Below are 25,296 nucleotides of genomic sequence, written 5' to 3' on the forward strand. Positions count from 1 at the left end.
CCGACCCCGCGCGCAGAGAGGGGCCCGTCGTGAGGCATCTGCGTGCCCAGGCCGGGCCACGCGGAGCTGCGGGCCGAGCCGAGCCGCCCCGGGAGGCCGCAGCGCGGGAAGGCCCCCGGGGCACCTGGCGCCGCGCGGGGGCGGGAACCAGGTGGCACCGGCGCGCCCGCTTTGCCGGGACACCGAGCAGGAAGTGGCTCCGGCGCGGCCCGGGCGCGGCCTCCGCAGGGCGCGCCTCCTTCGCGGCGTCTGGCGGGTGCGGCCGGGCCGGGAGGCGGCCGGAGCCCGAGCCCCGGCGAGCGGGCAGCGGGCAGCGAGTGCTCATGGCGGCGCCGGCGCCGGGGGACCCCGGGGCCGCCGCCTCGGCCGTCCTGGACGAGCTGGCTCGGAACTTCTCGTACGGGGCGCGGGGCGCCGGCAATGGCTCTCTGTCGGGCGCGTGGTACCGCCGGAACCAGGTAAGGGCCGGCCGCCCCGCCGCCCGGTGGGGGCCGGGTTGGGGCCGCCCTCCGGCCGGACGGTCCCGAGGACACCAGGCTGCCCACGTGGGCGGAGCTGACACGCAGTTTCCACACGTGGACCTCACTGCCCGGCGTTCGGGAGAGCGGGGAAGCCCTGGGCAGCCGCCCCCGGGAGTGGGTCACACAGGCCGGCGGTTCTGGGCCTCTGTGTCCCCAGACATCCCGCCTCTCCAGCCTGAATCCGCCCTCTTCTCCCAGATGGACTCTAAGGCGTGTGGGGGCAAACCTCCTCCACCCGTATTCGCCCCCAGGATCATTTTACAGTTAAAAACATGAGTGACACTGTATTCTCAGAATCAGAGAACTGGTTCAAGGCCACCAGATAGCACCTCTGTGCAGATGCTCTGAGTGTGACTGTGTGTGTGTGTCCCCAGTGTGTTAGCTCAGCTCCTTCCATTTCCGCACAAGGAACACTGACATTCTCAGGTTGCAGTTGCCAGACTCTCTGCTTGCTCACCGGCCCTGTGGGAAAACGTCGTCAGCCTCAACAACGCCCATGTACGCTGGAAACACACATTTAACAAGATCAAAGGGGATTGGAGCTGCCCATTTATTTCAGGCTTGGTTTAAGAGCAGGAGGGGGGAAAAAAGCCCTTCCTCTAGCCACTTTTATATCCTTTCAAAAAACGAGCAAGTGATCTTGATATGGTGGATTCCAGGCTCCCTTCTGTTTTCATAATATGTTACTTTGTTCTTGTACTTTAACAAATCAATAGGTCTTTTAATTTTACAACAGTGTAATTATAAAATATCTGTTGTTGGTCTAAATCAGGGGCTTTAACCAATAATCAAACACCTGGAAGCCTTTATGCTTGCCAAGTGTTTTGAATGTTAGTTTCTGAAATGTTAGAATTTTGTTTTCAAAAATTTAGCTCAGAAGATAATTTACTTATATAAAGACAGAAAACCACCTTATTAGTTTTCAACAGAGGAGAGAATGTCACTGTGAGTGTGTTTTACCACAAAACATACTAAAACAGGAAAAATGAGAGGACACTGAGCCTATTAGATTCCATTTCTCCTTCCTTCTACCAAGAAGAGTTACAAAGACTGCTTTTCATGGGAAGTTCTTTGAGCATATCTGTTATACTATGCTTATGCTAGCTTATGTTATAAAGCATATTATAATATGCTAATGCTAGAAACAGTCCCAATAAAAGTTGACTGATTTTTTGTCTTTTTGGTAAAGGAATTAAAGAGTTAGTAAATGTGACCTGAGATGGCAGCATCCAAAACAGGAGAAAACATTGTTTGCAGAGCGGAAACCTCTGTAGACATTAGTTTTCTTTAATGCTTCCTGGAATTCAAGATTGTCTTGGCTCTCTGACACCAAACATAGTTTATTATGTGACGTAAATGTGAAAACTTAACTTTATGTTTGCAAGGCTTAACTTGCCTTTGACAGTATAGGTTTGTACAGGTTAGAAAGAGTGTATCAGGAATATGCTAATCGAAACTACTCAGCTGACACCCAAACCATAGCTAGTTTGAGGTAAGACTGTATCAACTTTCCCCATTATTATACAGATTTAAACTATCTTATAAGATTGTGGTATTTTAACTTTTCATTGATTGCATTTGTTTTTAAGCAAAAGTAAAACTTGATTTTTAAAAATTCATTCAGCAAACATTTTATTGAGGGCCGCTTGTGCTGAGCAGACCAGTAGAAATAAAATGGAATCTAATTTTTCTTTTCTTTTTGGACATTAACTGATGATGTCCTGTGCTTTCTCTCAGTCGTGTCCAACTCTTTGTTACCCCATGGACTGTAGCCACCAAGCTCCTCTGTCCTTGGGGATTCTCCAGGCAAGAATACTGGAGTGGGTTGCCATGCCCTCCTTCAGGGGATCTTCCCAACCCAGGGACTGAACCCAGGTCTCCCACATTGCGGGTGGATTCTTTACTATCTGAGCCAGGAGGGAAGCCCTAACTGATTATAGATAGCTGCAAACGGGAGTGGCTTCAAGAAAACAAAACAAGGGATATAAGTTTAGGACTTCCACACTCAAAGTTAACCATGATTACTGGGTGGTGGTTTAGTGGCTAAGTCATGTCCGACTCTGGCGACCCCATGGACTATAGCCCACCAAGCTCCTCCCTCCACGGGATTTCCCAGACAAGAGTACTAGACTGGGTTGCCATTTCCTTCTCCCGGGGATCTTCCCAACCCAGGAATTGAACTCTGGTCTCCTGCGTTGCAAGCAGTACTCCTGCATTGCTGGCAGATTCTTTACTGAGTAAGCCACCAGGGAAGCCCTGATTGCTGGATAGCCAGAGTTTAATAAATTTTATCACTACTGAAATATTTGGACAGTGTCTGTTCGGTGATAGCTCAGCTCTCTGTGTTTTTTCAAGAGATAACCATCAGATCTGATAAATTAACCTTCAGTTCAGTTCAGTCGCTCAGTCGTGTCCGACTCTTTCCGACCCCATGAATCGCAGCACGCCTGGCCTCCCTGTCCATCACCAACTCCCGGAGTTCACTCAGACTCATGTCCATCGAGTCTGTGATGCCATCCAGCCATCTCATCCTCGGTCATCCCCTTCTCCTCCTGCCCCCAGTCCCTCCCAGCATCAGTCTTTTCCAGTGAGTCAACTCTTCGCATGAGGTGGCCAAAATACTGGAGCTTCAGCTTTAGCATCATTCCTTCCAAGGAAATCCCAGGGCTGATCTCCTTCAGAATGGACTGTTGGATCTCCTTGCAGTCCAAGGGACTCTCAAGAGTCTTCTCTAACACCACAGTTCAAAAGACCACAGGAAAAACCATAGCCTTGACTAGACGGACCTTAGTCGGCAAAGTAATGTCTCTGCTTTTGAATATGCTATCTAGGTTGGTCATAACTTTTCTTCCAAGAAGTAAGTGTCTTTTAATTTCATGGCTGCAGTCACCATCTGTACCATCTGCACCACCTTACAGAAAAAGAGCAACTTCCCTGAAACACATTTCAGGTGACAGATGAATATTTAACAGTGCCTTCTTAGAATCAGTGACATCTAAGGCAAAGATGTGAGTGGTTTTAGAGGAAGAAATCCCCAAACAAGTACTAAGTGGGAGTTCAGTGGGGAAAGTGTTCTAGGGAATCAGGGAAGCAAGGCTTTTGTCCAATCTGCATCACTTAGGCATCTGCCTATACAAGTATAAATGCAATTAAGTTCTGCAAAGGTATTTTCTTCATGTTTGATCCACAAGTTTTCAGTATAAAAAGATAATGCTTCTAAGATGATTATTGAACTCCCCACTTTGTACAAAGCACTGTGGAATATTCAACATAGTCTAGACGCAAACTCTTCCTTCCTTCTTGTTATTAGATGCTTGGGGAAACGAGCTATGTAGGTAACTCTAAAGCAAGGCAGTATGTTTTAAGTGTCATGTGAGGGATAGAAAGTCCTTTGGGAATTCAGAACAAGGTGGCTTTTAGCAGGGGCCATCAGGGATGTTTTCCAGAGAGGTGCTATTTGAGCTGGACACTTAAAGACAGAGTTTCATTAATGAGAGTGCACAAATGGAAGGCACTGCAAGAAAGGAGAAAGTCTGGAGACCAAGGAGCAGCCCACATGGTCTGGACAGGTGGCCTTCTGAACGTTTTTGTGCGTAGAGTAGAAGTCAGTGGCCATTCTGGTTGCAGTGGAAAACTGACAGTGACTGGAAAGTGTGAGTACAGTTTCAGATCTTAGATATCGACGTGAGTTGCCTTGAAGGACAACGGGTTAAGATGTTTGGACTCTAACTGGTAGACAGTGGGGAGCCATTGAACGTTTTTTTTTTGTGAACAGAGAGTGAATCAATCAAAGCAAATGCTGCTGCTGCTGCTGCTAAGTCGCTTCAGACGTGTCTGACTCTGTGCGATCCCATAGATGGCAGCCCATCAGGCTCTTCTGTCCCTGGGATTCTCCAGGCAAGAATACTGGAGTGGGTTGCCATTTCCTTCTCCCAAAGCAAATGAAAGGCATTTGAATTGGGGTTAGCAGTATGAAGGAGCCTCAAACAGGCCAACTGTGGACCGAATCCAGCCTGTAGATGTGTCTTGTGTCAAACTGCACAGAGGTTTAAAAATGTTTAATACATTGCCAACATTTAAAAAATGAGTATGTAAGGTTTCAAATTTCCATGATCTTTTTAAACATCAGAAGTGCTAGCGAGTTGGCCCTCTTCCCCACATGATAACTGTGAGGGGGAGTTCACAGCTCAGAACATCTGTGCTCCCCACTTGGGCTCCACCCCCCTGCTGTCTTCTCTTTTACCTACTGACCCTTGTAAGCATTTAATTTGCAACAAGTGTCAGAGGCTGTTGTCTAGTTTCTGCTGTCAACTAGCTCAGTGCATGTAGGCAAGTCACACTGGGCTTCAGTTTTCCTTGCTGGTAAACTTATGCTTAGAATGAAAAACCCACAGTCTTTTTCATGTTATCTGGTTGAATAAATAAGTGCCAATCCAGCAAGGCTGTAGAGGGAATGGACAGGAAAGGATGAACATGGGAAATACTCTAAAGGAGGGGTTTCGTGGCTGTTTCTTTAAGTTTATGCACATTGCTAAATATCTAAATTCGCAAAGATACTGTCAGAAAGGTTTCTTCTGCATAGGGTGAAATGAAGAATTCAGATTTTTTAATGTCCTTTGTTTGAACTTTTGGTTTTCAATGGCTTGAATTTTTAAAGTCAACATATTTAAAGGAAAATTGATACATCTTGGCAGGGAAGAGGGGAATGGAAGAGACTGACATTTGTTATGCATTTGCTATGTGACACTTTATAGCTATTATCTCATTCGAGCCCCCCAACAACCTTGTAAGATACATATTATCCTCACTGTTCATGTAAGGAAATTTGTGTTAAATCAGTTGCCCCCAGATCTTACAGCAAGTAGGTTTAACTGCAGAGCTATTTTTATTCCATGCCTGAAGGCCATTGCTTAGAAACTAAAGCTTGAAAAGAATGTGGTAAGGGAAAATGAATATGGCTTGTCTCGCTGGACTAAAGAAAAATCACATTGGGTTTTATAGTGCCCTTTTATTGATTTTGCTTTGCTACCGTTTATCTCTTTTCTGCTGGTCACTGCATCTGATTGCCTCTTAGAGACAGAAAAGTGTCAAAACTTATAAATAACCAAAGGGCGAGGTGGAGGTTACTGGTCCTTTCCATTTCCTTCCCAAGAAAAGCCTCTTTTTAAATTTTGTTGATACTTACTGACCTTTGTTTTTTTAACCTTCCTTATATAGCCAATGTGGCATTTCCCCTTTACCAGGTTTTCTTCAAGATGTATGTACAATATAAGGCAGCAGAAAGGAGGAAGGAATAAATCAATTACCTCAAAGCAACTGTATCAAAGCTTTTGTAACCATTATCATCATCATAGTCATCCCATGGTCCTTAATTGAGCAACAGATTCTTAATGCTATCGTGAATTTGTCACACCACATGTTTGCATTTAAATCTACCTGTCATTGCCACTCTTTGTGACCCCACAGGCTGTAGCCCACCAGGTTCCTCTGCCCACAGGATTTTCCAGGCAAGAATGCTGAAGTAGGTTGCCATTTCCTCCTCCAGAGGATTTTCCCAACCCAGGGACTGAACCTGTATCTTCTGCTTCTCCTGCATTGCAGGCGAATTCTCTACCACTGAGCCACCAGGGAGGCCGATTCCTACTAACTAGTTATAAAGTTGCATTCATGCAATCAGCTAAGTTCAGGCTGTGGGAAACTTCACCAGTTTACAGGTTTATGTGGCTCAATTTCTTCGCAAATCACTTTTACAGGGGAAAAAAAGGGGAGAGCAAGGATAGAGATTCTCCTTGCTGATTAAAATACAACTAGAAGATGTATTAGACAGAAAAGACAGCCTCCCTACACTGTGTTCAGGGTGCACACTTCCGTGGTGAAACCATAAGGAAAAGGAAGGAAAGGATCACCATGAAGTCAGACCAGGGTTTTCTTGGGGTACGAAGAGGCTGTGATGGGATGAAGCAAAGGGAGGGCTTTGGGTGGGCACCCAGTTTCTGTTTCGTTATCTGGATGCTGTTATGAGAGTGTTTGCCTTATAATAATTCATTTTAGTAATTTGTTCATCTGTATCATTTTCTTTGCAATTGCCTGTATCTATTATATTCTACAGTTAAAAAATTTTTTTAAATATTATCAATGCTGTGACTGTTCAACTTGCATGTTTTACCCAGATAGCATGGGAAATGGTATGCTGTATTCATTTTGTTTGCTTAGGAGAATTATTTAAACAATTTCTTTTTAAAGTGTTGGTGATTGTTCAGATTGGCATTTGAGTGTTTACTATGGAAACGATGACTTTCCCCTAAGCTATCCTTTTTGTTCTAGGATAGGGTGTTTTAAAAAGCTTGGCCTCTTTACTAGATGTGTTGGCAATTTTCTTAATTTCTCCAAATCTTGACTTTCTCTATCAAAGTGGTAATAGCAATAACACTAATAACACTATCTACCTTATAGGGTTGATGTAGGAATAAAATAAGATAATATATATCAAATAGTTAGCAGTGCCAGACACATAGAAAGCACAGAATAAACACTAGCTAAGGACTTCCCTGGTACTCCAGTGGCTAAGACTCCTTGCTCCCAAGGCCCAGGTTCAATCCCTGATCAGGGAACTAGATCTCACATGCCACAGCTCAAAGACAACTAAGACCCGGCCCAACCAATTAAAGGTAATCTGCAAAACTGTTTTTTAAAACTAGCTATTATTTGAAGTATTAAGCCAACCTATGTTATAGGAAGTATCATAAAATATATATTTCTAATGATTAGTCATTATTGAACTTCAGTCAGTTCAGTCACTCAGTTGTGTCCGACTCTTTGCAGCCCCATGGGCTGCAGCACACCAAGCTTCCCTGTACATTACCAACTTGTGGAGTTCACTCAAACTCATGTCCATTGAGTCAGTGACACCATCCAACCATCTTATCCTCTGTCATCCCCTTCTCTTCCTGCCTTCAATCTTTCCCAGCATCAGGGAAAGAGTCAGTTCTTTGCATCAGGTGTCAAAAGTATTGGAGTTTCAGCTTCAGCATCAGTCCTTTCAATGAATATTCAGGACTGATTCCTTTAGGATGGACTGGTTGGATATCCTTGCAGTCCAAGGGACTCTCAAGAGTCTTCTCCAACACCACAGTTCAAAAACATCAATTCTTTGGTGCTCAGCTTTCTTTATAGTCCAACTTTCACATCCATACGTGACTACTGGAAAAACCATAGCTTTGACTAGATGGACCTTTGTTGGCAAAGTAATGTCTCTGCTTTTTAATATGCTGTCTAGGTTGGTCATAGCTTTTCTTCCAAGTAGCAAGCATCTTTTAATTTCATGACTGCAGTCACCATCGGCAGTGATTTTGGAGCCCCCCAAAATAAAGTCTCTCACTGTTTTCATTGTTTCCCCATCTGTTTGTCATAAAGTGATGGGACCAGATGCCATGATCTTCATTTTTTGAATGTTGAGTCTTAAGCCAACTTTTTCACTCTCCTCTTTCACTTTCATCAGGAAGCTTTTTAGTTCTTCTTTGCTTTCTGCCATAAGGGTGGTGTCACTTGCATATCTGAGGTTATTGATATTTCTCCCAGCAATCTTAATTTCAGCTTGTGCTTCATCCAGCCCAGCATTTCACATGATGTACTTTGCATGTAAGATACATAAGCAGGGTGACAATATGCAGCCTTGACGGACTCCTTTCCCTATTTGGAACCAATCTGTGGTTCTATGTCTGGTTCAAACTGTTGCTTCTTGACCTGCATACAGGTTTCTCAGGAAGCAGGTAAGGTGGTCTGGTCTTCTCATCTCTTTAAGAATTTTCCACAGTTTGTTGTGATGCACACAGTCAAAGGCTTTGGAGTAGTCAATAAAGCAGAAGTAGGTGTTTTTCTGGAACTCTCCTGCTTTTTCAGTGATCCAACGGATGTTGGCAATTTGATCTCTGGTTCCTCCACCTTTTCTAAATCCAGCTTGAACATCTGGAAGTTCACAGTTCATGTACTGTTGAAGCCTGGCTTGGAGAATTTTGAGCATTTAACTCATTGCAAATGGAAATAATAAATTCTGTCAGTTATTTGATGCAACTCTCTTTTCTTTAATCCAGAACCAACTATTTCTCTACCTCCACTGCCTTCCTCACTCCATTTGATGTTTGCCTCCCCTTCACTCTCCAGACATAGTCACATTACAGAACACTTCTTGATTGTAGTAATTTCTTAGCTGAAACACTTGTCATCTAAGGCAAGTGTACTAAGGCAAGGATTCCCTCCATGTCTTCTGCCTCTTTCCAGACTTCTGGATTGGGGAAGGATGGATGTGTGGCCCTGGGAACAGCTGACAGGATTTGGTGTCAGAAGTGTGATGACATCTCCAGATGCTGACGGTAGTTTAACCAACTAAGGACCAGCACCCCAGCTTGGGGAAGCTCATGCTGTGTCAGCATTAAGACTTAAATGCTGTTTATTTTAGGGGTGTTTTTGTTTATTTGTTTTGGCTTTGTTGTTTTTTTTTTTTTTCTAAAGGTCCAGTATTCTTCCACTCAGTTTAGACCTTTTATAACCTGCCCCATTCTCTTGGATGTGATTCTCTGTTCCATCCAAGAGAAGTGCACTTTACATAAAGTCAGAGCTCTTATCACTCTGTCCTGGTCCACTGGAGTCTTAATTGCCCAGAGGCTTACCACTTTCCCCTCCACCTAGTTCTCATGTGCACACCTGTGCATTTACTTTATCTTGTCACTTGGCCTGGACCATGGCCACTCCCAGTGTGTTCTTCTGTCGTCTTTGGCACATGTCAGGAGACGCAGGGTAAACACAGGCTTGTGTAAACACAGGCTAGCTTATGTTTAGTCATGAGGTCCACACCTCACCAAATATTGTATTTATCCTGGCGTGCCTCCTTCAGAGACCCACCCTGGTCTTGGCGGGTCGTTCCAAGGTCTGCCAGCAGCCTCAACACTGTGGTTCCCTAAGCCACCGCCTCACCTTCTCAGCACCTCTCAAATGGTTTCAGTGACTTGGGCCTCCCGCCTGACCTCTGTGGCTTGCAACAGGGGTCTGTTCTCTCTTCTGGCTTTGGCACTTGGCTTCCCGACCAAGAACGCTTTGTAAGTTAAGAGGCTTTGGTTGGCGAGTCCCAGGAAACCTAACTTTAACTGGCTTAAATAATAGAGGAAATTAATCAGTATGGATGACGTGGAAGGCCGGAAGAACTCTGGGTCCACACCAGTCTTGATGCACAGACTGCAGTCGCATGGCAATCACAGGCTCTCCCTCTCTTCTTCCACTTCTGTTCCTTGGGGCTGTTGATCCCACTTTTTGCAGGCTCACCCCTGTAGCCTTCATCCTCCCTTTTCATTTTCAGGAAGGAAAGCTTGACTTTCTCCACCAATGAAAATCCATTGCCTTTAGTCTGACTGGACGAGGTTAGGTTCATGTCCTTTCCTGAACCAGTTGCCAAGGCCCAAAGAATATGAGCCCTTGGGAAGGGCTGGATGAAAGACAGGTCCTGTAGCCAGGATGAGAAGTACTACATGGTCCTAACAGCGGTGACCACTGGGTAGGCTGGAGTCCTCCTCCTCTGGTTCACTATCTTCGTGGGCAGCCACCTCTCCGCCCAGCTCATCAGAGACCTTCACTTTCTACATCCTGCCTCAGAGGAGCAGCCCCAGCAAAGTCACCCCAGTGAAGCCTGACTTGCTGTTGTGGGTGAACCAGAGCAGTAATCTCCTTAAAAGCTTAGTTTTAGGATCAGTTTCTGAAATATTTTTCTTAGCGTCAACTCTAAGCTGTGACTTATCTCTAAATTCAAGACTTACCACCCCCACTCATGCTCTCTCCCTCAAGAGGGACTTCTAGAAAAGCCTCTTGTCTTTCTGCAGACAGAAAAGTCAGAGGGTATCCGCTGGCAAAAGCAGCATCTCAGTCTTACCTCTACCTGCTTAGTGATGTCTTTACTGTCAACAACCACCTCTTTAGAAGGTAGGAGCCTCCTAAAAGTTTAGTGGATTTAAGTGAAATAGGTGTGGTATGTGAGTGCAATGCTGTATGGAGTCCTAGAAGCCATGTCAGCATTGCCAATAATGTCATTCAAGGTTGAGGTCAGTCCTGTGAATTCTGGGAGGTCTTTATTTCCTCTTCAACCTCTGGACTTGCAGGGCTCTGATTGTTCCGGGGCTATTTGGGAGACAGTGATACTCTGTTCCATCATTACAGCCCACACTAAGTTTGATCAGCTAATCAACCATGATGGCCCAAATGCAGCCAACATTCCACTCAGTAAAAATCACAAGTAGAGAGCCCTTCTCAAGAGCGTTGGGCAGTGATGCCAGAGAAATCGGGAACATGGACTCTGTCCTCAAACTGTAGCCATATATGGGGTGTGATATACGTCAATTAGATCACATATCCATTATCCAGGGCTTCCCTGGTAGCTCAGCTGGTAAAGAATCTGCCTGCAATGTGGGAGACCCCAGTTCGATTCCTGGGTCAGAAAGATCCCCTGGAGGAGGGCATGGCAACCCACTGCAGTACTCTTGCCAGGAGAATCCCAGTGGACAGAGGAGCCTGGTGGGCTGCAGTCCGTGGGGTCACTAAGAGTCAGACGTGACTGGGCAACTAAGCGTAGCACAGCACATACTTTATATGGGGGCTTCCCAGGTGGTATTAGTGATAAAGAACCCGCCTGCCAATGCAGGAGACAGAGGCACAGGTTTGAGCCCTGGGCAGAAAGGGAGGGGGGGCGTGGCAACCCACTCCAGTATTCTTGCCAGGAGAATCCCATGGACAGAGGAGCCTGGAGAGTTACAGTCCCTAGGGTTGCAAAGAGTGCACACACGCAGGCATACATTATACAATGTACAGTGTGTGTGTGTGAAAGATATAGACAGAGAATGAGAATGCATTAGAAATACTTGGAAAATCACAGTTGAAGGACTGGTGTGAAGCTGCCCTTGCTTATACAATCTGATGGACTGCTTCCGTTGTGCTTCCAGGACTAGCGTAGTACAGTTACATAACTGTAAGTAAAGAGAGCCAAAGCAGAAGAGGAGACAGTGTGAAGTGCCTTTGGATGTGACTGCCTGAGCCACAGCAGTGGAGAAACGAGTGGTTCTTTGTGAACAAGCTGCAAGTGGACCTCCTCTTACAAGCAGCGGCCACAGCCACAACGTCGAGAATAATCCTGAGTTACATGCATAGCATTTTATTAGACTTCTGAACTGTACTTGCAGACCCAAATCACAGTCACCATCAGTGAGTTCTTCGGGTATCAGAGGTGGATCGACCATAAGGTGGGTTGGGACCTGGTTGCTGGACCAGTGGGATGTGAGAATTTTGCCAGGAAAGGGGGAGCGTGGGGTTAGGGGAATTTATTTGGCTATGAGTACTGGCCCTTTAGAGGCAATGGAGTGTCCAGGTCACAGTGTCCCAGAGGAGAAAGTCCGCACTTGATTCCTGCCTTGATGTCAGAAAGATCTGGTCTGGTGGGTGGAGAGGGCTGCAGGAGTCTCGGGCAGATGCGTGTCAGTAAGAGGCAGTGTCACGATCCCTCCCCTATCTTGAGGCAAAAACTCACCCAGGGGCTGGGGCCTGACATACGCAGTGGAGTTTAGTCTCCAGGAGGATGGAGCTGGCACAATACAGCCCAAGTTCAAGGCTGGCATCGCTCTCAAAAGAGTCATGTACTCTTGAAACCCAATCAGGTGCGGGGGAAAGAGCTGTGATTCAGTGAGCTCCCAGGTTTTCCAGCTCAAGGGAGGAAGCCTCTCGCACATCCTGGGATTTCCCTGCAAAAGGCAGCCGGCAATCCTGCTTCTATGAAAACAAAGAATGACCAATTTTGTTAAACTATTATTAAGAATATGTTCTTGCAAAATTTGAAAGTTATGGGACCTCATATTGATCTGGATGCAAACAATAGCATTCTTTGTGTTCAGCATGTCAGTCCTTGTTTCAAAGATCCCCTTTCCAGTGTTAAATAGGATTGATTTGTTTTGTAATAGACCCAAGTTTAAGATTTCCTTAAGTGATAGCTCACCTTTCTTGACTATTGTTGTTCTCCTTTTAATAAAGTGTTAAAAGCTCCCAAAGGATGTCTTATTACATTTTTCCCATAAATTTGTTCTGCTACAACTTAAATTTCTCAGAAACAACAAACATGGTGGCTTAGTAAGCTAAGTAAGGCTTATCGTTAATGGAGTTCATTTTCTTAAGATAAGGAATGTACAATTATGTAAGTAAATGTGTTCTCAAGTAAAAGACAAAATGTAACAGTGCTTAATTGTATGGGAAGGCAGTACGTTGGGCTTTTCTGCCTAGGTTTTTAAGGTTGATTAAAAATTGGCATAGAATAGCTTGTAGAATAGCAACCATACAGTGTGTTTTGTAATCCTGACCTTTTCTGTTGGCTTTAAATCACCAGAGTTGGATCCAATGCTATGAGACTTTCTCAGGATAGAAAGGCAATAACCTTATGGCATACAAAAACCAAGATAACAAAAATCTCTTCTGGAATGACATTTTTTCTTTCTTCATTTTTACGTATGGGATTATAGCTTTAACTTAGTTTGGGTTAGTAGTGCAGACAATGCAATTATCTACAAGGGCAAAGGAGATTAGGGGTAAGAATAGTCCAACCCATTCAGCATTCTAAAAAGCATTACGTATTTCCAATGTTTGCCACAATGAATATGAATATTGTTTCTTTGTGGCCCTGTTGTAGTTAACTCTCCACATTTACCCTCCTTCTTCTGAGATCCCAAAGTGTCTCCTAACTGGTTTTCCTGTTCCCTGGCCTTGCTCCCTCCCAGTCCATCCTCCACACTGCTCCAGGATGTCTTCTAAATGTCTCTTGAACCTGTCCTTCTCTGGTTTAGCATCCTTCCTGTTGTAGCACCACCTGCAGACCCATGGCCTAAAAAGGCTGCTGCCTGCCCCTCCGGTCCAGCTATACTGGAGTCATGCCAATGTAATTAAGATAAAGATCTCGAGACAAGAAGATTATCCTGGATTATTTGGATGGACCCTAAATGCCATCACATGTTATCTTTATTCTTTTTTTATGAGAGGGAGACACAGGGAGATTTCACGTGGAAGAGGAAGGCAATGCGGAGACAGAGGTTAGAGTAACGCAACCATAAACCAAGGATGTGCCAGCAGCCACCAGAAACTGGGGGAGGCACGGAATAGATTCTTTGCTAGAAACTCTAGAGGGAGTGTGGCCCTGCTGTCTTGATTTCAGCCCAGTGAAGTTGATTTGGAGCTTCCAGGCTCCAGAACCATGAGAGAGTGAATTTCTGTTGTTTTAAGCCACCAGGTTTATGCTAATTTGTTACAGCAGCCTCAGGAAGCTAATATACTCTCCAGTCTAGGCAGACTTGAGCTCTGTCCCTTCTGTTTGCATGGGTTCTATAGAGCGTACCTCTATTATAGATTTCACAGGTGGTAGGTGGGGGGCTTCCCTTGTAGCTCAGTCAGTAAAGAATCTGCCTGCAATGCAGGAGACCTGGGTTTGATTCCTGTGTCAGGAAGATCCCCTGGAGAAGGAAATGGCAACCCACTCCAGTGTTCTTGCCTGGAGAATCCCATGGACAGAGGAGCCTGGCAAGGCTACAGTCTGTGGGGTCCCAAGAGCCAGACACGGTTGAGCGACCAAACCACTACCACGCTGTTACTGGGCTTCCCAGGTGGTGCTAGTGGTAAAGAACGCACCTGCCAATGCAGGAGACGTGAGATGCGGGTTCAATCCCTGGGTCAGGAAGATCCCTCTGGAGGAGGGCATGGCACTCTACTCCAGTCTTCTTGCCTGGAGAATCCCATGGACAGAGGAGCCTGGTAGGCTACAGTCCACAAGGTCACAAAGAGTCGGACATGACTGAGCGACTTAGCAGCAGCAGCCATCTGTTATTGGTCACTTTTTCTACCTCTTCTGAGCTTCTCGAGGATTCTTTGCATCCTTTGTTCCTGAAATAGGACCTAATATTTATTTGTTGCTAAATAAATACCAAATGGGTTCATGACTGAGCAAATAGCCTCTGATGTGGACTTGGTCTGTCTCCCGTATCCACCATCTTCTCTCTGGTCACATTTTATGTCCTTTTCCTCCACCTTGCATATTTTTCCCAACCAGTGTCTACATGTGGTTTTAAGTTGTGCAGTGGTCTTATTTTTCTCATTAATCTCTTTCCTTAGTTCAGCCAGCTTCCTATTTATTTCTCGCTTTTTTTTTCTTTCCTTGTTATCATCTCCTCTTTGAACTCTTTTAAATGAACTCATATTCTCTTAAAAAATTCATTGAGCCTCTAAAGCAGACTTTTTAACTTCTTAGTTTGGAATTTTTCCAACCTATAGAAAACTCAGAAGAATAATACAGTAAACACCACATGTCTTCATCTGGAGATTCACTTGTTAACACTATACCACATTTGTTTGTTCTTGCTCATTCTCTTTGTCTCTCCCTCTCTCTTCCTATTTTTAATTTATATTGTCATGTATCATTTGAAAGTAAATTGCACACATTATGAATCTTTACTCCTACAAATTTAAGGATGTATTGCGAAGACTTTGGATGTCCTCCTATCCCCTCCCAACTTTCTGAAAGTGAAGTTGCACCTGTTTACTAGGTATAAATACAAAACCACCCCAGCTCATTCCTGTGAGTTTCCCGTGAGATGAGATGAACTGAATACTCATTTCTCAGGCATATCATCCCCTTTTAGGTTCAGGTTCTGTAAGATCACTCCTTCAGTGATGAGTTGACCTAAATCACTTAACCTGTGATATTTCCCATACTAAAAACTGGATCTCTCATTTCCATGTTCAGGGGTATTTTACTGCCTGGAACAGGAGACAGCATTATTCTAGCTGTGAGTTGAATATGACTATTACAGTATTCAAAACTAGCTCTGAATCTATGGTTCTTTTGAACCATATACTGGCTCCACCAGGGTCTGATTCCAAATTTATGTTTTGAAGGCAGAGCCAGAGACTGGAACAGACTATGACCAATTCCACACGTCCCTATTATCATATCCCATCACAATCTGGCCAAACTCCTCCACCCATGGTTATAGGTCAGTAACTTTATGTGAAATATCTAAAGACCATTCTGGCACCAAAAAGTGGGATAGAAGATTGTTATTCCAAATAAAACAAAAACATCCTGAGTACTTATTAGTGCTGATATTTTCAAGCTCATTCTCCAGAAATTTTTGCTGTGGCTACCACCATCTGTTTGCCAAGACATCCTGGAAAAGCCAGACCTTAAGCTGCAGTAGTGACAGGAGTGAACCCTACAAAAATAAAGGGCATCTTTCTGTGTTTCTGGTCTGTACTTGTAATTGCATTATTAAGATGTCGAGCCACCTTTGCTTCTATTATCTTTGCTTTAGTTTATGTATACTGGGAAAAAGAAACAGATTCTGCTAAGTTTAAAACTGTGGAAAACGAACATTGACTAGCCAGACAGTTACCTATTGCAGTCTATGAAGAAACGGTGATTCAGACGTGAGCTGGGTTCCTGGGGCCAAAATTGGCCTGGTATCTATCTAGCTGTGTGACTTTGCACAAGTCACTTTCCTTCTCCAGCTCTCCGTTCTCTTTCCTGACCACCAGTCTCCAGATCAATAGGGAGGGGAGAAAAGGGGGTAGGGGGAGGAGAGGAACCTAAGCTTCCACTAATTCTGTATGCTGGAAGGCAGACAGCACTCTGAATAAAGAAATGAAGTAAACTAGATGTCTCTTAATTTAAGTGGCAAGTTTATAAGGGCTGCTCGCTATATGCAAATGACACCACTGATTTCTAATGAGGATTCTGTAATCATTAAAGCACATTTACCAGAGCCTCTAATTGGAAACAGGGTTTAGTAGTGCTTCAATTCAGTTCAGTTCAGTCGCTCAGTCGTGTCTGACTCTGCGACCCCATGAACTGCAGCACGCCAGGCCTCCCTGTCCATCACCAACTCCCGGAGTCCACCCAAACCCACGTCCATCGAGTTGGTGATGCCATCCAACCAGCTCATCCCCTGTTGTCCCCTTCTCCTTCTGAAGAGGAGAAGGTGTTCCATTGGTTACAATGCCATGCTTCCAATGCAGAGGGCCTGGGTTCAATCCCTGGTCAAGGAACTAGATCCTGCATGTTATAACTAAGACCTAGCACAGCCAACTAAATTAAAAAATATATATATATATATTATTGCTAAGAAATGCCAGCCATCATCTGAGCCTTCAGTGAGTCATAATCTTTTTGCAACAGTAACATCAAATATCATTGATCACAGATAATCATAACAAATACTGTGATAACGAAAAAGTTTGAAATATTGCAAGAATTACCAAAATGTGATACACAGACACGAAGTAAGCAAATACTGTTGGAAAAGAGGTGCTGAAAAGGACCTCAATGCAGGGTTGCCACACACCTTCAACTTGTATAAAATGCTTATCTGTGAGGCACAATGAAGTGAAGCCCAATAAATGAAGTGTGTCTCTATTAGCAGGAAACTGTTTCTGACGCCTGCTTTATACCTATCTATTTCAGTAGATATCAAATAACTAGACTTTAGAAGACAGCAGGCAGCTTTCTATTGCACGCAAGTGGACCCTTCATTGTTGAAATCTGAATTCTGGGACAAGCTTGTTTTCTCATGAAACAGAGTGTTTCCTGAATTCCAACCCCAGTTGATTATAAAGTACTCCTTTGAGATCTTCCTAAGGCCAAAGGTCAAAATTTACTATTTCTAGACAGTTTTTAATCAATCTGAGAGTAGTTAAGTTCAAATAGCCTTTAATAAACAAATTCTCTATGCCAGAAACCTGTGCTAGTCATTAGGCTTACAAAGATGAGTTGGTAAGTCACAGCTCTGCCCTCAGGAGCTTATAGTCTTGAGGGGAAATACACCTGTAAAGAATAATTATAGGGACTTCCCTGCTGGTCCAGTGGTTAAGAGTCCGCCTTGCAGTGCAGGGGAGGGGGTTTCAGTCCTTGGTCAGGAACTAAGATCCCACCTGCCATGGAGCAACTAAGCCCACGCCACAGCTAGAGAGCCTGCGTGCTGCAACAAAAGATCCCACATGACGCAACTAAGACCCAATCAGTTCAGTCCAGTTCAGTCGCTCAGTCGTGTCCGACTCTTTGCGACCCCATGGACTGCAGCACACCAGGCCTCCCTGTCCATCACCAACTCTCAGAGTTTACCCAAACTCATGTCCATTGAGTTGGTGATGCCATCCAACCGTCTCATCCTTTGTCGTCCCCTTCTCCTCCCACCTTCAATCTTACCCAGCATCAGGGTCTTTTCAAATGAGTCAGTTCTTCGCATCAGATGGCCAAAGGATTGGCGTTTCAGCTTCAACATCAGTCCTTCTGATGAATATTCAGGACTGATCTCCTTTAGGTTGGACTGGTTGGATCTCCTTTCAGTCCAAGGGACTCTCAAGAGTCTTCTCCAACACCACAGTTCAAAAACATTAATTCTTCAGCACTCAGCTTTCTTAATAGTCCAAAAGTACCACCAAATAAATATTTTTTAAAGATAATGATTATATACAGTTTAATATATATACTGATGGGTGTGTAAATTCTGACCTCAAAGGGAGGTCAGAAACACTGAACTTGAAGATAGATCTGAGGAACTTCTCCATAATTCAGTACAAAGAGATAAGAGTTGGAAAATATGAGAGCTATTTTAGGGAAAAAAGAATTAAAAAGTCTAACATACTTGTAAGAGGCGTTCCACATGGAAAGGATAGAGAGAACCATAGATACTGGATTGTAATTGTGTAAAATGTTAACATCGAGGGGAAGGCTAGAGGAAGAGTGTGTAGACCTACCTCGACATTTCTGTGTAGGCTACTGTGAATCCATAACTATTTCAAAATTGAAAGTTAAAAACATTTAACAGTAGTTACTAACAGAATATAAATAAGATATGTAACTTCCCTGGCCAGAAGAATAGGGGAAAGAAAAGAATAAAGAAAACTCAGTCATTTCAATAGGATTCAGGAAAAGAGAAATTAGAAAGCAAAGTTTAGAAAGTAAGATAACTGCAAAAACAAAAATGATGTCGAAGTATATGAAAATATGTTTATAGTCACAATAAACAAAATGGACTCACCTCCCCATTTCACAGAAAGTGTCAGGGTTTTTTTTTAATCCAATTATTTTCTGGGTATTAAAGACGACTAAAATATGACACAGAAATGTTAAAGTGATGTGGAAAATGGCAAGTATCAAAAGAAAGTGACGACATTAATATCACCTAAAATAGATTTTAAAGAAAAAACATTGAGATTAATACTAATGATAAAAGGAATAATTAGCCGGGACGATGAAACAGTCCTGAACCTGTATACACTTGGCACTATGGTCTTAAAAATATAAAGCAAAGCTCAATAGATTTAAAAGGAAAAATGGGTAAGTACACATTTGAGTGTATTTTTAACATACCTCCCTAGGTACTTAATAAACAATCTAAAATTTAGTAAGAATAGCAAAAATTTGAGCAATGAATTAATGGAGATAGATGAATAGATAGATAGAATATATAAAATATATTAACTATTAAGTACTTCTTTTTCAAACATGCCTGGAGCACTTGTTGACCCTACACCAGCCAGTCACAGATTTTAATTTACACAGTATAATAGGTGAAAGGCAAATGTTAATTTATACACAGCATGTTTTCTGCCCACAACTCAGTAAAATTAGAAATTAGCAATAAACTGATCATCAACACCCCATTCATTTAGAAATATTGAAAAACACACCGTTGAATAATATAGGCTCAGATTAAAATAAGATGATCATAAAATATTTAGAACTAAATGCCAGTGAAAACTGGATGCCAAAGCTATGCAGGCAGCTAAAACAGAAGGTATACTTAGAAATGAGTATCCCTATTCCCTGGTGGCTCAGACGGTAAAGTGGCTGCCTGCGCTGCGGGAGACCTGAGTTCGATTCCTGGATCGAGAAGATCCCCTGAAGAAGGAAATGGCAATCCACTCCAGCACTCTTGCCTGGAAAATCCCATGGACGGAGGAGCCTGGTAGGCTACAGTCCAGGGGGTCGCAAAGATTTGGACAGGACTGAGGGACTTCACTTTCACTTTCATTTGCATATATTACTGGATAGAAACAAGCAGAAAAAGTGAATGAGTTAAGAGTTCAAATGGAGAAGACAAAAAGGGAAAAATTGAGTAAACAAAATGAAGATTGTATGAATATATGTATGAATATACCACATTCCCATTGTATGAATATACCACATTCCCAATGTATGAATATACCACATTTTGCTTGTCTGTTCATTAGTTGATGAACATTTGAGTTACTTCCACTTTTGACTAATCTGAGCAATACTGGTATGGAGATTTGTGTACAAGTTTTTGTGTGGACACATTTTCATTTCTATTAGATTTATACCTAGGAATGGAATTGCTGAGTCAAATGTAAATTCTGTGCTTAACTTTTTGAAGCTCTGCTGGACTGTTTTCCAAAGTGGTTGCACCATTTTATATTTCCATAAGCAGTGTGTGAGAGTTCTGATTGATTTATCTACCTCCTTACTAATGCTTCATATTATCTGACTTTTTATTATAGCTATCTCATTTGGTATGAAGTGGTTTATCACCATGGTTTTGATTTGCAATCCCTAATGACTAGTGATGTTGAACATCTTTTCAACGTGCTTATTAGCCATTTGTCTTTTTTAGAGAAATGTCCATTCAGATCCTTTGCCCATTTTTAATCGGGTCATTTGTCATTATTACTGCATTGTATGAGTTCTTTATAGATTCTAGGTATAAGTCCCTTATCAGATGTATGATCAGATGTATGATTTCCAAATAGTTTCTCTCATTTTGTAGATTATCTTTTCACTTTCTTGATTGTATCCTTTGAAATACATAATTTTTTAATATTAATGAGTCCAATTATTTTTTTCTTTGTTGTTTTTGCTTTTGATGTCTTATGTACGGGAATCCATGGCCAAATCTAAGGTCACAAAGATTTACCCTTGTGTTTTATTCTGAGAATTTTATAGTATTGGCTCTTACATTTAGGTCTTTGGTTGATTTTGAGCTGAATTTTTTGTATATGTTATGAGATCGGCAGCCATACCATTTTACATCTCCACCAGCAGTGAACAAGAATTTCAGTTTCTCCACATCCTTACCAAAGCTTACTCTTATTTTTTTTTAATTGTTTTTGATTTGCCTTTTGCTAATGACTAGTGCTGCTACTGCTAAGTCACTTTAGTCGTGTCCGACTTTGTGTGACCCCATAGACGGCGGCCCACCAGGCTCCCTCATCCCTGGGATTCTCCAGGCAAGGACACTGGAGTGGGTTGCCATTTCCTTCTCCAAATGACTAGTGCTATTGAGCATTTTTTCATGTGCCTATTGGCCATTTATGTATCTTCTTTGGAGAAAAGTCTGTTCAAGTTCTTTGACCATTTTTTCAGCGGCATTGTTTATTTTGTTGTTGTTGTTCAGTTGTGGGAGTTCTTCGTATATTTTAGATACCAATCTTTATCAGATATAGGATTTGCAAATATTTCCTCCCATTGTGTGGGTTGCCTTTCACTGTCCTAATAGTGTTCTTTGATGCACAAAATATTTCACTGTTGATAAAGTCCAGCTTATCTGTTTTTTCTTCTGTTGCCTGTGCTTTTTATGTCATATCCAAGAAATCATTGCCAAATCCTGCTAACCAGTTTCTAAACACTGGGCCTGGTGGTGTTTAAACTACTCAGTGAATCATTTAAAGAATTTTGAAGTAAGTTATTTCTATTCACCAATTTACTTTCATAATTACAGAAGATTTTCATAATTACTCATTCAATCCCAAACTTCTTCTGAATTTTTATTTCCCTGATTACTGCCAAATGTACTCAATTGTAAATCGAAAGCATGGAAATAGCACATTATATTATGATACAATGGTTCCCCATGAGGAACAGTGATCAAAATTGTTGCCAACTGCCTTTATTAGGAAAAGAAAATTCTTAACTGATTAAAGACTATGGATATTATATGTAAGCTATTAAATGGGTTTTCAGCTTTTCTGCTTCATTTTTTAAAAAATACTGAATTTCACTTCAGCACGCATAATAAAGTTCTAAAACTTCAAAGACATTTTGCATTCTGAAAAGGGTTCCTTGTGCTTGTAATGTTCATTTGAAATTCAAATAATGCTTTGGAATTTGAAGCTAGTTAAAAGTTCTGTACTAAAGAAGAAGAAGGGGGAAGAGCCCTTCTATCATCACTAATTTTTACTACTAGCAGATATTACATCTTTGTACCTAGACAGTAGCAGTAAATGCATCTTTTGAAGTTATCAAATAATACATATGCTATCCATAGTAAACATCTTGGGCAATGCGTCAGAACTTATTTTTTTAACCTCTGTAGTTCTTGTTTTAAACCACTATATACTTTTTCAAGCAAGTGTTTTTTTAAGCCACTCATTGTGTATAGTAGATGATGTAAAAGACTTAGTGGAACCCTAAGACGCGATCCTCTTCCCTGGGAGAATTTGCCATCTCTTGATAGAGCCTGATGATACACGTGACAATATAAAAGAAGAAATAGGGATGTGTACCGTTTAGATTCTGAGACAGTAAAGATGGGCTGTGGTGTCTGAGACGGTTGTAAGGCCAGGAGGGTGAGGTCTGTTTGGAATGGGCTGAGGGAAGGAGATACTGCCTGAGTGAGAGGAATGACGTGAGCAGGGTATGACATCTGACTGGAGAAGACAAGAACCAGGTTGCCCAAGGCAGAGAGAGCACCTTGAGTGTGCTGTGGACAGCGGGTGTTCCACCGTGGACAGTGGATGAGGACGGATTATGGGGAGCTGGAATAGTAGTTTTGTATTCAAGGTAGTTGACTGTAGAGAGGGATTGTGGGTTCTTGAACAGGGGAGCAGTGGGAAATTGAGTCTGTCTCCAGTAGAGTTCATAACACTTCAGAGATAAAGGGATTTTGGAAACATCTTATCCAACAACCCCTGTCTACTGGATCCAGGGAGCTGAAATAGCTGGCTCAAAGTTGCCCATCAGAAAATAGCAGATCTGAATTTCAGATTTATCCTTTAACTCCAAAGCCAATGATCTTTCTTTCATACCAGTTTTCCAGAATATCTTCCTATCTACCAGAATGTCTTAAGAAAAAGAAAAGAGGGAGAAAAGCACTCACATACTTGAGGCAGTGAACACCCCAATCAGAGGGGTTGCTGAGGAAAACTGAAAACTGGATGAGTAGAAGCAGCCCACTCCAGTGCTCTTGCCTGGAAAATCCCATGGACGGAGGAGCCTGGTGGGCTGCAGTCCATGGGGTCGCGAAGAGTCAGACACGACTGAGCGACTTCCCTTTCACTTTTCACCTTCATGCATTGGAGAAGGAAATGGCAACCCACTCCAGTGTTCTTGCCTGGAGAATCTCAGGGACAGGGGAGCCTGGTGGTCTGCCGTCTACGGGGTCGCACAGAGTTGGACATGACTGAAGCAACTTAGCAGCAGCAGCAGCAGAAGCATCTTAGTGGGAAAAAGTAAGAACCTGATGACTATTTATTTTATTAAATGGAGCAAGTACCTAGAGAATTAAATATAGACTGAACTAGTTCTAAAAAATAATATTTGACTAAAGTGAGAAATTAATCCTAATAAAACTGTTATCCATATTCCAAATGACCCTGGCAAATGGGTGCTATGGAAATATTTGCAGAATGAATGAACAAAGGAATGAATGTATCAACTTAAATTTTTGTAGTTTTTTTTTTCTGGTAAATATCTTACAAGTGTTACTTAAAGAAAGCATTTTCTTTTATAGATTCACCTTTTTGGAGTTTTGCTGGCCATTTTAGGAAACCTGGTAATCAGCATTTCCCTAAATATTCAGGTAAGAAGAAGCTTATTTTTCTAACTCTATAGTTTGATCCAGAGACACATTATGACTTTAACAAGTCTCAGACACTCTTGCCTTCTTCCTCCATTAAAGAAAGTGTATCTTATGTCCTTATTGATACAAAGACAGATGTAGTACTGACTGGATTGTATTCATGTTTTTTCTTCTGATTTTAAAAGAAGTTAAATGTTTTTGTGAACCTCTTATTAGTATTGTATACCCCAGTCAAATTTCATGTGAATTTGTATCACACTGAGAAAAGATGTTCATAATGTTGGCATAAACTAAGATTTATTTTAATGTTCTACAGTTTCTTATAGTACTTTTATTATTTTCTGAATGACTTCTGAAGCTTTTAAAAAAATTTTTAAGAAAAAATTTTAAAGTCATCTAGAATTGTACATACATCTTAAAGAAGTGAGTTCAGTTATCATAAAATACAAGAGGGAAATAGGGCTTTATTTAATGGCTAGTTTTTCAGGAATTCACATGTTTGCAATAAAAGACTATATTCAAAGCAGATATAAATGAGTTCCTCTATCCCAACCCTCTGCTACCAGGGCTTTCTGCCCTGTTACATTTATTGTGGTAGCTACTTTGACTCATCCTACGATATGCTTTCTTTAAATCCCTTTTCCAAAGGTGTTTCTTTAATAATTTATTATATTTATTTCAATGATGTTTATTTTGGGAACCTGATTTTTTTTTGACAATCTAATAAAAGAAGTACTTTGGTGTGGTAGAATAAAAAGTGACTTAACTCCTTAACATACATCCCACCTTTGATAGTAATAATGATATTTATTCACAGAGCTATGAGAATTAATTAATATGAAGAATGCCCTTTAAACTATAAAATACTGTGTCAGTATGAGTCACTTTTAGTATGTTTGGAACAAAACAGAAAATCATAATAATTGCTCTATTATAATCTGCAAATAAATTTTAGAGCCATGAAGCAATTTTATAGGAGCAAAATTTTCAAGGCAATTTTTAGTTGCATGGAAATGTTTTCTTATTTACATTCTGTTTGACTTCTAGAAGTATTCACATCTTCGGTCGGCACAGCAAGAACACCCAAGGCCATACTTCAGGAGCGTGTTGTGGTGGGGCGGAATCATACTGATGGCCCTGGGAGAGACGGGAAACTTCGTGGCCTATGGATTCGCCCCCATTACTCTCATCGCTCCGTTAGGCTGTATGTCTGTTACAGGTGGGCCATTTTTCTGTGTTTTGACAAATAGAAATTTTAAGAGATCAGAATAATCGGTGAAAAAACATACAACTGAACACAGGCCCCAGAGAAAAAAGTCTGTTTCCTGTTTTCTTAGCATGCTCACTTGGAACAATTATACTCCTAATTTCAGTTATTCATTGTCATGGTGCCCCATTAACTATGAAGAAACTGGCGTTTTGTAGCTATAACGTTTATGTCGAAAAGCCTGATTCCCGGTGTCTGAGTCAATAAATCAATAGCCACACAAATGTTATACATGCTTTTTAATCATTAATGAATTATCTGAAAACATTTGTAATAGAATGACATATTTTATTCATATGTTAGACTGACATGACATGTAGAGTCCTTGATGCCTGATCCATAGTTTAGCATCTCTTTTACATTAAGAAGTATATACATTACTATCTATAAGAATGTATAATTTTACAGTAATATCATAATTAACCTACTGTCAAAATTTTTTATGACTTGCTAGATACATTTAGACAAGAGAATATGAGATGTTGCTAAAGACTAAAGAAAAAGCAAAAATTACTGCTAAAAAAGAGAGCAAATTCTCTAAGCTGTGTTAAAATCAATAAAATCTTTTGAGTTTCACCCTTTATCTGCTGCTATGGAAACAGCATGTTTCTAAGTTTCTGTGAACTTGGAA

The 25,296-nt window shown here is 41.9% G+C and overlaps 1 protein-coding gene across 2 annotated transcripts in view; it reads left to right on the forward strand.

Moving 5' to 3' along the window:
* The first annotated feature begins 212 nt into the window (after window positions 1–212).
* NIPAL2 (NIPA like domain containing 2) overlaps window positions 213–25,296 on the forward strand; it is an 85,554-nt gene continuing 60,470 nt past the window's right edge. For both annotated transcript variants that reach the window (XM_040261004.1, XM_040261005.1), the window contains exons 1-3: window positions 213–458; window positions 23,330–23,398; window positions 24,446–24,617. In XM_040261004.1, coding sequence (XP_040116938.1) covers window positions 324–458; window positions 23,330–23,398; window positions 24,446–24,617 — 376 coding nt within the window. In that variant the 5' untranslated portion in view covers window positions 213–323. The remainder of the gene's footprint in view (window positions 459–23,329; window positions 23,399–24,445; window positions 24,618–25,296) is intronic.

This window comes from Oryx dammah, unplaced genomic scaffold (genome assembly GCF_014754425.2).
Source record: "Oryx dammah isolate SB20612 unplaced genomic scaffold, SCBI_Odam_1.1 HiC_scaffold_19, whole genome shotgun sequence".
NCBI classification, from domain to species: Eukaryota; Metazoa; Chordata; class Mammalia; order Artiodactyla; family Bovidae; genus Oryx; species Oryx dammah.